The following is a 12,567-nucleotide window of genomic DNA, read 5'->3' on the forward strand; positions in this document are numbered from 1 at the left end:
AAAGGAAAATGCTCACAGCAAGAAAGGTCTAATGATGAACCAAGTAATTTCCCTTCAACAAATTAAGATGTATTAAAGAGAAAAATGTTTATAATGAAGATGGGCTACTTTACCCACTTGATACAATATATATCACAATTAAAGAATAGCAAAGTAAGACAACGAAATGCTCTTCGAATCTCAGCAAGTCACAAGTATAAAGGTGAAACAGTGGTACATATTACTTATCTTTATTTTTTAAAGTAGACTGCATAAGACAAATCCAAATTTAGCCCATATATCCTATTCTGATGACAAATCTATGTACACTTGATGAAAATATCTAAGCTGTTAAGCTAAGGCTGACCTCTATATTGATGCTTTCAGAATCAAGCATTATATTTATCAAGGCATGCAAATAGCTCTCTTCAGCTCCCAATCTTACCTGCTGAATCTTCCAAATCAATCAGTTTGGGCATTAAGCTTTCAGGAAGTTTTTCTGGTAAATCATAGCCATTCTTCCTAGCAACCACCAGATGAAAAGCAGCACAAAACTCATCTAGTGTCAATGCACCATCTTTATCAAAGTCTGAGAGTTCCCTAGAAGATAAGTTTATTGTGAATATAATCACATTCCACTTTGGATCCTTTTATTTCTCAAAAAAAGAAAAAAAGCAAGAGAAATATCTTCCATGAGAAAGTGTAAAAAGTCAGTAATTCTAAAAATCCCATACATGAAAAGATATGTAATACAGCAAATGCAGCAAAATGTTAACTGCAGAATCTAGGTGGTGGCATATGAGTGTTCACAGTACTTTTCTTTAAACTTTCCTGTGTGTTTGAAATTCTCTAAAAAGTGGCCCCAATAATTAAGGTCATCAAAAAGGATGACCTATAACTCACATGCATTTTTAGAAGTAAGGCATATGTAGTAAGTTAGTGACATTTTAAAAATGTTTTTATGTTATCAAAATTCAACATGTGTGTAATTTATCTCATTTTCATTTTTATTTTTTTGACATGGGGTCTTCCTGTGGCCCAGGTTGGAGTGCAATGGTGCGATCTCTGCTCACTGCAACCTCCACTTCCTGGGTTCAAGTGATTTCCTTGCTTCAGCCTCCTGAGTAGCTGGAATTATAGGCATGCGCCACCATACCTGGCTAATTTTTATATTTTTAGTAGAGATGGGTTTTCACCATGTTGGCCAGCCTGGTCTTGAACTACAGACCTCAAGTGATCCACCCACCTGTCTCCCAAAGTGTTGGGATTACAGGTGTGAGCCACTGCACCTGGCCAGTATGTATGTACTTTAAATAACTGAGTAGAACTGCAAGACTTCGGTGGCTCACGCCTGTAATCCCAACACTTTGGGAGGCCGAGGCGGGTGGATCACAAGTTCAAGAGATCAAGACCATCCTGGTCAACATGGTGAAACCCCGTCTCTACTAAAAAAACAATACAAAAAATTAGCTGGGCATGGTGGCACGTGCCTGTAATCCCAGCTACTCAGGAGGCTGAGGCGGGAGAATTGCCTGAACCCAGGAGGCGGAGGTTGCAGTGAGCCGAGATCGCGCCATTGCACTCTAGCCTGGGTAAGAAGAGCGAAACTCCATCTCAAAAAAAAAACAAACAAAAAACTGCAAGGCTTAAAACAAAAACACAGCCTCTCCACCTTGCTGTCTATACCCTTTCCTAGCTACACAGACAACCACTTTTGTCTTTATTGCCTTAAACCATAAATAGCATACATAATATTACTAGTTTTTGAGTTTTCAGTTTTAGGTGTTAGATACCTACCTCATATTACAGCATGCTATGGTACCAAAAACCTATTAAAAATGATTTAGAATATAGAGAAATACATTTATATACAGTGGAATTAACATATATATTTATCTGATAACCATTTATTTGTTTTTGAGACAGAGTCTTGCTCTGCTGCCCAGGCTAGAGTGCTGTAGCATGATCTCAGCTCACTGCAAACTCTGCCTGCTGGACTCCAGCAATCCTCCCACGTAAGCCTCCCAAGTAGCCAGGACTACAGGCGTGCACCACCACATCTTGCTAATTTTATTTTTTGTAGAGACGGGGCTTCGCCATGTTGCTCAAGCTGGTCTTAAACTCCTGGGCTCAAGCAATCCATGTGCCTCGGCCTCTCAAAGTGCAGGAATTACAGGCTTGAGCCACCACACCCAGCCTTTTTCTTTTTTGAGACAGTCTCATTCTGTCACCCTGGTTAGAGTGAAGTGGCACAATCTCAGTTCACTGCAACCTCGACCTAACAGGTTTAAGCGATTCTCATGCTTCAGCCTCCCCAACAGTTGGGATTACAGGCATACGCCACCACACCCAGCTAATTTTTTGTATTGTTAGTAGAGACAGGGTTTCACTATGTTGCCCAGGCTAGTCTCAAACTCCTGGGCTCATGCAATCTGCCTGCCTCGGTCTCCCAAAGTGCTAAGATTACAGGTGTGAGCCACTGCACCCAGCCCCAGCCTCTTTTTTTGTGATTGCACTTTGTGTTCTGTGGCCAATTCCAACAACATTCCAACACAGCTATTCTCAGTATCTGTTTAAATGGAAGCTAATCTTATGGCATGGTATAGGACTTACTAAACATGACAAAAAAACCAAATGGGATAATATAACCATGTATGTGCAAACTAACTTTTATCTCATGCATTATGCTAGCAACGAAAAAACACCTGATACAGCTTAAAGAATTTTAGCTCTTTATAAAAGTACTACTTTATCAGTATCACTTACTTCTTCTGCAGAATAAGAGAGAAGCTGGCTATTGTAAGGCAATACTAAGTTCTTTGACAGCATTCTAGAAGGGGTTAGTCGTTTATTTTTCAAGGCTCTAAAATCTGTCTATTATAAACTCCTTGGAAGCAAACCCAGTTACCCAACTAATGATATACCACACTTACCAAATATGAGAAAGTTCAAGAATAGGAAGTTTTGATTTTGTAAAAAACTCTTTAGCTGCAGATCCTGAAATATTAAAACAGTTTTGTTTAATGTTATTCTGAATTTATGGATCCATGAACAGAATATAAAAGTCTTAGACTTTTTCAGTTGGGGAAAGATATTTTTAATATGTGAATATGTCATGTTTTTGGCCCCCAGTGATTATAAATTTTTAGAAAATTATTTGATCATTATCTTGTATAATTAAAATCTATGACCAATAAAACAATGTCTTTGGGATTATGAAATTGAGACTTTGTCCTGTCCCATCTAGAAGAACTTCTGTTTTCAAAAACTCACCTGGAATAAATCCGTTTAGATCAGGCTGAATGGTTTTAAACTGATTTACATAATACTGTCTTTGTTCATCTGTTATTTTCCAGGGATCATCATAACTACTGGATTGCCTACGAATTTCAATGGCAGTTGTAGCTGATGCTACAGTTCGTACTGTTGTCTGGTCCTGTAATGAAACATTTTTTCCTCAGTATAGTATCTACCTACATGACTATATGGACCAAGATTGCTAGGTTATTTATCTTTGAAAGTAAAACTTGCTTTTTGTGGACATTTAAAATGTAAAACCACATATTTGTTACAGTCAGATTATTGGATATGTTTTTGCACAATGATTATAGAAATGTGTAGAATGATAGCAATTATGTAAGCAACAGAAAGTTATGAAAATGTGCTAAGAAAGCCAAGCAAATATATTTCCAGACTCAGAAACCTTTCAAAACTTTACTAGGAAATCAGAAACAGAAATAAAACCAGCTGAAACATTCCAATGATAACAGACTTCAAATGCACAGAGCAGAATTTTGCTTTTTTTAAATAAATGAGTGAATTTGCATTTATAAAATCTGCAACAGCAAAATATAAAAACAATGACTGCAGCAATACTTTGAATGAAGCAAATAAAAATGCAATACCAATAAAATGTCACACCTGGACAGAAGCAGGATGCATGGTTAAAAGAGTACTGGTTGGTGGAGTATCTGCAAAACTGACCCAGTTTTCTTGAGGTGGAGGTGGGGAATGCCCTGACCACACTGCATCACCAGCAGAAGAACCTATAAGGAGAATGGGTAAACATGCTGACTCATGTTTGAAGAAAAAACTTACGTTACCAGGAAGTTGTCTTTCAAACTAACTCTGAAGAAATCCAACAACTTCCAAAATGGAATCTTTTCTGTTCAATTACAAATTACACCTCATTTAAATCTTTTCAATTATTTTGTGCTCTCCTTGTCAATACTAATAAAATTTATGTAATATATATATAATATTCTGAGAAATAATTATTTATTTTACACCTTTAGAGAATCTGGTATCCATAAATGCAATTACCACTTTTCAAAGCAATGTATTCACTTAAAAATTTCCATAGTTGGTTTTTGCTTCTATTTAACTTCATTTACAATTAAAAACTGTCTTGGAGGCCACTCTTGAAGAAATATTATCAAGTTTCCTTCAATTTACAATCCTAAATAATTGTTACTTAAAACAATTATCTCTAAGCCAGGTTCTGTGGCACAAGCCTATAATCCCCACCTACTCAGGAGGCTGAGGCAGGAGGATCATTTAAACCCAGGGGTGCAAGATCAGCCTGGGCAACACAATGACACTCTAATCAAGCAATCAATCTCTAAATAATACCTGACTGTGCTTCACCAAAGGGAAACCAAAATGGCCCAGATCCCGCAAGAGGCCTCTCACTATTCCCACCGCTGGGGTGACGGCTGTGCTTTCTCCATGTGTGTGGAGAAGTTGGTGGAGATTGCTGTGGTGAAACTACTGGGGATGCAGGTTCCTAGAAAAGAATATTATTTTAACATTTTAGTTTTAAGGAGACATTTTAATTATTAAGGTTGCAATAAACGTTTTAGTGTAAGCATCTGCAGAGGGCATCTACTGCTAATATTTACATGCATGTGATTACCTGTGCATCTGCAGATGTACGAGGCTGAACCGTATCATGGGTTACGGATCCCTTTTTCACTTGCCCCCTGCCAGGTGGTGGGGGAATCACACCAGAATATGAACCCTGATTTTCAGAATCTGAAGAATATGAGGCTGCATGGCGAGATTCCTGTTCATTCTTTGAAGCAACAAATCTTGGCAGAGGAAGGTCCTTTACTGTTAACCAAAAAATAATTATTACTTTAAAATAAAAAAGGACACATACATTAAAAACTAAAGTAAGACATGAATTAGACATTAGAATTTTTGTAAAAATGGATACAGAAACAACAGGTACAAAATGTCTATCACTACAAAATTTGGGCATCATCTCCCTTACATTATTTAGGGAGACTCTTACCTAGAAAGAAGCAATAAAACCAAATTGTCCTTCTAATGAGTGATAACAATAGCTACATTAAATGTCTACATGTTTGGCCCTATACTTGTCATTGAATACTTATTTCACCTAGTAACCACAGTATCCCTGCAAAGCCCCTATTTACAGATAAGGAAACCAAGGCTCTGTGATGCCAAGGTCCTTCTAATGCATAATAACAATAGCTACATTAAATATCTATGTATGTTTGGCCCTATACTTGTCATTGAATATTTATTTCACCTCGTAACCACAGTACCCTTGCAAAACCCCTATTTACAGATAAGGAAACTGACACTCTGTGATGCCAACCTCATGCCTGTAGTGACTGACAGTTAGTGTTAGACCCCAAAGCCTAGGCTGCTTCTACTCACACTGGGTCTCTAAAGTAAGATTTTAGAGCTCTAAGTAAAACACAGAAATGTCACTAAGTCTGAGACTAGATTTACAAATTTTCATGGCAGAAATTCCTAAACATATCTTACTGTTCACCTACCAAAAACATGATACAGAGTATTCTATCTATCCACTGTAGTCTGGCTTATGGCTCTCCTACAGTCAGATATTCTACATTCAATTTCAAATAGAGGAGAAAGATGAAAGACTGAGAAATTCTTTGCAAGTAAACCGTTAAATCATACTTTTAGCCCAGAACAAATACAGGTACAGAATTATTTCAGAGGAAAGCGTACTTACCTCCATTACATGATTACCTTTGTCTCTCTTTAGAACCTCCATATGAAGGAGGTAAACTATTAAGCTTATTCAATATACATGTAAAAGAATTCAAAATTACCTGAAAAGAATGTAAACTCCCAACACTAGAAGAATGATGTGTGGCAAACTGGAGGTCTACAATGAAAACCTCCATTGACCAATAAACTAAAATGGTACTTAAAACTATTTCTACAAATTATATTTACAGAATTTTTACAAAATTTTTTTGTAATTCACAGATTTTAAAAATCTTAATTTTTGTCTTTCCCCTTTACTCTATGAAAACAAAAGAACCCCCTGCCTTTAAATGCCTATCTTTATAGAATTTCTATCTTCTTTCACATCAACGAGCCACTAAATACTTGAAAACAAATTATCTGATATAATACTTTGATATGGTTTGGCTCTGTGTTCCCACCCAAATCTCATCTTGAATTGTAATTCCCACACAGGAGGTGATTAGATCATGGGGGGCCGTTTCCCGTGGGAGTGAGTTCTCATGAGATCTGATAGTTTAAATGTCTATAGCAGTCTCTCCTCTCTCTCTCTCTCTCCTCTCTCTCCTCTCTCTCTCTCTCTCTCTCTCTCTCTCTCTCTCTCTCTCTCTCTCTCGGCAGTGTAAGATGTGCCTTGCTTCCCTCCACCTTCTGCCACTATTGTAGGTTTCCTGTGGCCTCCCAAGCCATGTGGACATGAGTCAATTAAACCTCTCTTGTTAATTATTGTAGGTTTCCTGTGGCCTCCTGAGCCATGTAGAAGTGAGTCAATTAAACCTCTTTTGTTTATAAATTACCAGGTCTCAAGGATTTCTTTATAGCAATGTAAAAATAGACTTATACAAACTTGTAATGTGGTCAGATGTCTATAACTAGATTTTAGTCTGCCAATATTTTAATACTGTCTCTATCAACCAGAAAGTTTAGGTTAACCATTACTTCTTTATTTTAACTGGAGCCTCCAAAGGCTTCCCAAACAAAAAAAATACAAAGTATAATGTTGTTTTACCAGAAATGAAGAAAATAGGGAAGCTATAGATGAAGATGGTAGCTATAATTTATTATTTACCTTAATAAAACCATTCACCTAAAATATTTTTAAACAACTTCTAGTAATTCTTTAAAAAAATTGCCATTTCAACAGTGAATATAGTCAAATATGGATGAAGTATATATACTATGTCATAATAGAAGACAGACTTTTTTTTTTTTGAGACGGAGTTTTGCTGTTGCCCAGAGTAGAGTGCAATGGAGCATCTCGGATCACTACAACCTCCATCTCCCGGGTTCAAGCAATTCCCTTGCCTGAGCCTCCAGCTGGGATTACAGGTATATGCCACCATACCTGGCTAATTTTGTATTTTTAGTGGAGACAAGGTTTCACATATTGGTCAGGCTGGTTTCAAACTCCTGACCTCCGATGATCCACCCGCTTCAGCCTCCCAAAGTGCTGGGATTACAGGGATGAGCCACTGCACTCATATTTTTCTAATGTTTTCAAGTGAGAAATGCAAGGTGGTAGTGGAAATAACGTCATGACACTTCACTCAATGTCACACAAGCCATTATAAGACCAGAAAGACACGGGTTCTACTGACTTGACTTCATTTGTAATAGAAGCCTATTTTCTTTCAGTTACTAGTATACTCCATATTTACCTGTATTTATACTTTCCACTCTTAAAGGGAAACCAGACTGGGCAACAGCTACAAGTTTCAAAGCAATGTAGAACTGACTTCTTCCAAAATAACCAAGTCTTGTTGCACCACAAAGCTCCATGATCTACAAAAGAACATAATGTTAACGTTAAGATTCATGACAAAATTCTCCCTTCAAAAATAAGCAGCTACCCAACTTGTTTGTAACTTCTAAATATCTATCTAATAGACGGTATAATTCTTTCAACTGACAACTAACTTCCTCAAATTTCAGGTTCATATGTTTAGAAACAAAGTCACTGCTTTACAATAAGGTCATCATTTTCCTATTTATCAAAATCTATATAATTAGCAATTTTCTTAAAATAATTACTTTTTGTTACGAGTCACATTCTTAAAGAAACAACGTACCATCCACTCTTCTTCATAAGCACTGCACATAAAATAGGATCATGTGACTAAGAGATTATTATGCAGCCATTTAAAGTGGTAGCCTTTAAATGATATAACAACACGGTAAAATGCTAAGGATATATCGAGTGGGGAAGAAGAGAAAAATACATAATTTTTACCACATAAATACAAATTTGGAAACTATTAAAGTCTATCATCGTTTTTTAGGTGAGATCAAGAGTTGGATGTTTCCCTTTTATTTTCCAAATGTATTTAATATGGTTACACTACTCTTCTTTAAAACAAACAAAATTTGTCTTTTATTTTAAAGCATGAAAGTGTTCAAGGATCTACATTAATCATTCCAGTCTTTCAACAAGCATTTCTAGACTTGCTAGCACAAGTAAATATTAGACTCAAAACAGAGGATTTCAGATTACAGAATTGTAACTCAAACCTGGAGATTTCTACTATGCAGATATTACAATCTTATCTTAAAATAAGCACCAGGCATCCCTGTTACATCGTTTCAAAGAATACCACTTTTTGTATAGAAAGAACAGTTTTAGTCTAATTTTCCAAAACATTCAAAGGAAGATAAGGTATCAGAGATGCTGTGGTATTGTCTGAAGAAAAGTATTCATAGAACTTCCAAAAAAAGGGGCACCATTAATGATTAAGTTGTTGTATCACAACAGTAATAACCATTTGTTTACATGCACAAAAAGAATCATTTTTGCTGACTGACCAGCACTGGAATAAGTTCCTGTTCCTGCCACTAAGGGGCATGTTCTTCTGAAGAAATTTTTTAAAAGGGCAAAGAGAATAAAGGAGGCAGGTTAATACCATTAAGGGAACTATGAGGAAAAGGAGAATTAAAAAAGGAAGGCTACACTACACAGCCCCAATCCTCTACTCTTTTCTTCCCACTTGACACCTCTTAGAGGATCATTACACATCTTAGATACTTCTGTTTACATAACAATGCATCTAATATACGCCAGGTATATGCTAGACAAAGGGAAGACCTAAAAGGAGAGCGCAGTTTGTTGACATTTCAGGAAGATATCAAGGAAATTGATAGAAATGAGGAGGTAGTGTTCAAGAAGGGAGACAGAATCTCAATGCTGTTTTAATTGGTATTTATTAAAAGTTTTATATTTGTTAGGCACTTGCATTTCTTTTCCTGACTTGCCCAACTTTAAATGGAATGTTAGTCTTCATTCATTTTAAGAAGTTTTATTGGGAGCCGCAGTGGCTCTGGCCAGTTGTCCTGGCGCTTGAGGAGGCGAGGCTATGAGTTCAAGGCCAACCTGAGCAACATAAGAAGCTCTCATTGATTAAAAAAGAAAAAAAAAAAGAAGTTTTATTATGGCCGGGGGCGGTGGCTCACACGTGTAATCACAGCACTTTGGGAGGCCAAGGCAGGCAGATCACCTGAGGTCATGAGTGCAGGACCAGTCTGGTCAACACAGTGAAACCCAACTCTACTAAGAACACAAAATTAGCCAGGTGTGGTGTGCACTGGTAATTCCAACTATTTAGGAGGCTGAAGTGGGAGGTTCACTTGAATCCTGGAGATGGAGGTTGCAGTGAGCCAAGGTAGCGCCACTGCCCTCCAGATTGGGTGACAGACTGAAACTGCATCTCCAAAAAAAAAAAAAAAGTTTTATTACATTATAGATGTTGTCCTGCAAAATGTCATGCAATTAATTCTTTTAATCAATGACTATATACCAAGCACTCTCAGGAAGGAAAGACCGGAATGTAGCTCTTAGTGTGTATATGGGTATGGAGCTGATGGATGACTTAGGCAGAATCCAGATCATATTGTACATGTTGTTTTCCTAATTATCTGTTTTTCATAAAAAGCTGTTTTGGTGGTACAGAATTTACCAATTTTATACAAGTTTGTCATTTATCCCTTTAGGACTTTTGGGTTTGCTGTACTTAGAAAGAAAGGTCTTTATATAAGTTTTCTTCTAGAATGTCTATGATTAATATTGAAAACATACAAGTCTGACCAAACTGGAATTGGAATGAGAAGCAAATTAGGTATCCTTTTGATCCTCCTCAATAGTTAACTACTGAGGCCAGGTGCAGTGGCTCATGCCTGTAATCTCAACACTCTGAAGGCCAAAGTAGGAGGACTGCTTGAGGCCAGGAGTTCAAGACCAGCCCTGGCAACATGGTAAGATCTCACCTATATAAAAAACTAAATTAAATGTAAAAGTAGCTGGATGTGGTGACACATGCCTATAGTCCCAACTACTCAGGAGGCTGAGGTGGGAGGATCACTTTTGCCTAGGAGCTCTAGTGAGGCTGCAGTGAGCTATGATGGTGCTACTTCACTTCAGCTTGGGGAACAGAGCAAGACTCTGTCTCCCTCCCAATAACAAAAAAAAGAAAAAGTTAACCATTTATTTAAAAAAATTCATCTTTTCACCATTAACTTGAAAAGCCACTCCTATATTTATATGTGCTTATTTCTGGGCTCCTTATGTTACAGTTTTATATGCTATTCCTGGACCTGTAACCAGTGTTTTAGTTACTTTAGCTTCAAAATATTTAAATATCTGATAGGATGAGTCCACCCCTCAATTTTTTTCCTGTTTAGAAATTTCTCTCATATACTTATTCTTCTAAATAATCCTAAGAATCATTTGTAGAATAAACTGGGATTTTACATTGGGAAGCAACCGATTTATGGTCTTGTTCCAAACTTTAACAAGATCATTTCTAGTATTTTATCATTAAGCATGATACTGGCTAACACTCTGCCAACACCTTTGTTAAAGAAACTATTAAGCTAGTTCTGTTCTTTTAAGAACCTTGTTTTGGATTTTATATTGTCAAAAACCACATAAAGATGTTAATTTTATCATATCTGGATTTTGGGCAGAAAACGAAATATCATAATTTTTCTCTGATTGATATTAGTAATTACATTAACAGATTTCCTAACACAGAACCATTCTTTGATTCCTGGAATGAATTTCATTTAGACATGGTATATTACTTTTCAAATAATATTTATAAAATATTTTAACCACAATCTTAGAACAATTCAATTTTAAAGCATATATAATCTTTGCCATGCTTTGGAGTTGGTGTTATATTGGCTTTTTCAGCAGAACTAGCAAACTACTTTTTTCTCTCTGCTTTAAAATACTTTAAATAGATTAGGAATTAATGTGTTTCATGATGATTTGAAATAATTCATCTGTGATACAGGTGAGGCAATAGCTCTCATAGGTTTCTCAGTTTCTTCCATTCTATTTGAAATAAACTAGGTTTTCTATCTCTTGGATTTTTTTTTTTTAAGACAGAGTTCTGCTTTTGTTACCCAGACTGGAGTGCAATGGCACGATCTTGGCTCACCGCAACCTCCGCCATCTGGGTTCAAGCAATTCTCCTGCCTCATCCTCCCGAGTAGCTGGGATTACAGGCACGCGCCACCATGTCCAGCTAATTTTTGTATTTTTAGTAGAGATGGGGTTTCACCTCGTTGACCAGGATGGTCTCAATCTCTTGACCTCATGATCCACCCGCCTTGGCCTCCCAAAGTGCTGGGATTATAGGCGTGAGCCGCCGCACCTGGCCTATCTCTAAGATTTGATAATTTCCTAGAGAAACATTTATCATCTCCAAATTTGATAATTTCTTAGTTGAGCATCATTCAAAGCAGTCTTACTTTTAAAATTTTTCTATGATAACTTCCTCTTAATCTTAATTATGAATATTTGTATGCAGTTCACTCTTTCTCTAGTACAGTTATCTGACCATGGGGACCACTTGAAACATCTGTTAGGATACAGATTCCCAAACTGCTCCCATTAGATTTCTAACTCACCAAGGAAATCTAAATCACCAAAGGCCAGTTACTGATTGCTGCTATAATACTGGTAATTACTGAAAACTATCATGCTTTGTTTTCTTAACATTATAGAATGCACATGCTCAGGTAAAATAAATAAAATGGTAGTTGAGGATATAGAATTAAAAGACCCTACATTCCCCATCAGATGTAACAATTCAGCAAGGGCAGTTAGGTAAGAGAAAGAAAGAAAGGGCATTCAAACTGAAAGGAAGAAGTCAAACTGTCCCTGTTTGCAGATGAAATGATCTTATATAAATGGAAAAATCTAAAGACTTTACAAAAAAACTCTCAGATCTGATAAACAAATTCAGTAAAGTTGCAAGATACAAAACCAACATACAAAAATCAGTAGCATTTCTATACACAAACCAGAAAGTAGCTTAAAAAGAAATCAAAACAACACCATTTATAATAGCTACAAAAAACCCCACAAACTTAGGAAAAATTTAACCAAGTAGGTGAAAGATGTCTACAAGGAAAACTTCAAAACACTGACAAAAGAAAATGTAGAGGATACAAGCAACTGAAAAAACATCCTATGCTCATGAATTGAAAAATTAATATTGTTCAAATGAGAATACTATCTAAAGCAATCTACAGATTTAATGCAATTTCTATCAAAACACCAAA

At 36.5% G+C, this 12,567-nt stretch overlaps 1 protein-coding gene across 34 annotated transcripts in view; it reads right to left on the bottom strand.

Moving 5' to 3' along the window:
• Window positions 1–12,567, bottom strand: part of REPS1 (RALBP1 associated Eps domain containing 1) — a 77,563-nt gene that overhangs the window by 35,343 nt on the left and 29,653 nt on the right. For 21 of the 34 annotated variants that reach the window (XR_013534579.1, XR_013534572.1, XR_013534571.1 and 18 more), the window contains exons 2-8: window positions 7,665–7,788; window positions 4,895–5,091; window positions 4,612–4,765; window positions 3,901–4,025; window positions 3,253–3,415; window positions 2,913–2,976; window positions 425–579 (exon numbers count right to left, since the gene is read on the bottom strand). Coding sequence is in view for 18 of the 34 variants with exons in the window: in XM_078370194.1 (XP_078226320.1) it covers window positions 425–579; window positions 2,913–2,976; window positions 3,253–3,415; window positions 3,901–4,025; window positions 4,612–4,765; window positions 4,895–5,091; window positions 7,665–7,788 (982 nt within the window). In the remaining 16 variants the exon portion in view is untranslated. The remainder of the gene's footprint in view (window positions 1–424; window positions 580–2,912; window positions 2,977–3,252; window positions 3,416–3,900; window positions 4,026–4,611; window positions 4,766–4,894; window positions 5,092–7,664; window positions 7,789–12,567) is intronic. The other 13 variants (XR_013534574.1, XR_013534573.1, XR_013534570.1 and 10 more) reach the window with 1 other exon arrangement.

Source organism: Callithrix jacchus, chromosome 4 (assembly GCF_049354715.1).
Source record: "Callithrix jacchus isolate 240 chromosome 4, calJac240_pri, whole genome shotgun sequence".
Lineage (NCBI taxonomy): Eukaryota > Metazoa > Chordata > Mammalia > Primates > Cebidae > Callithrix > Callithrix jacchus.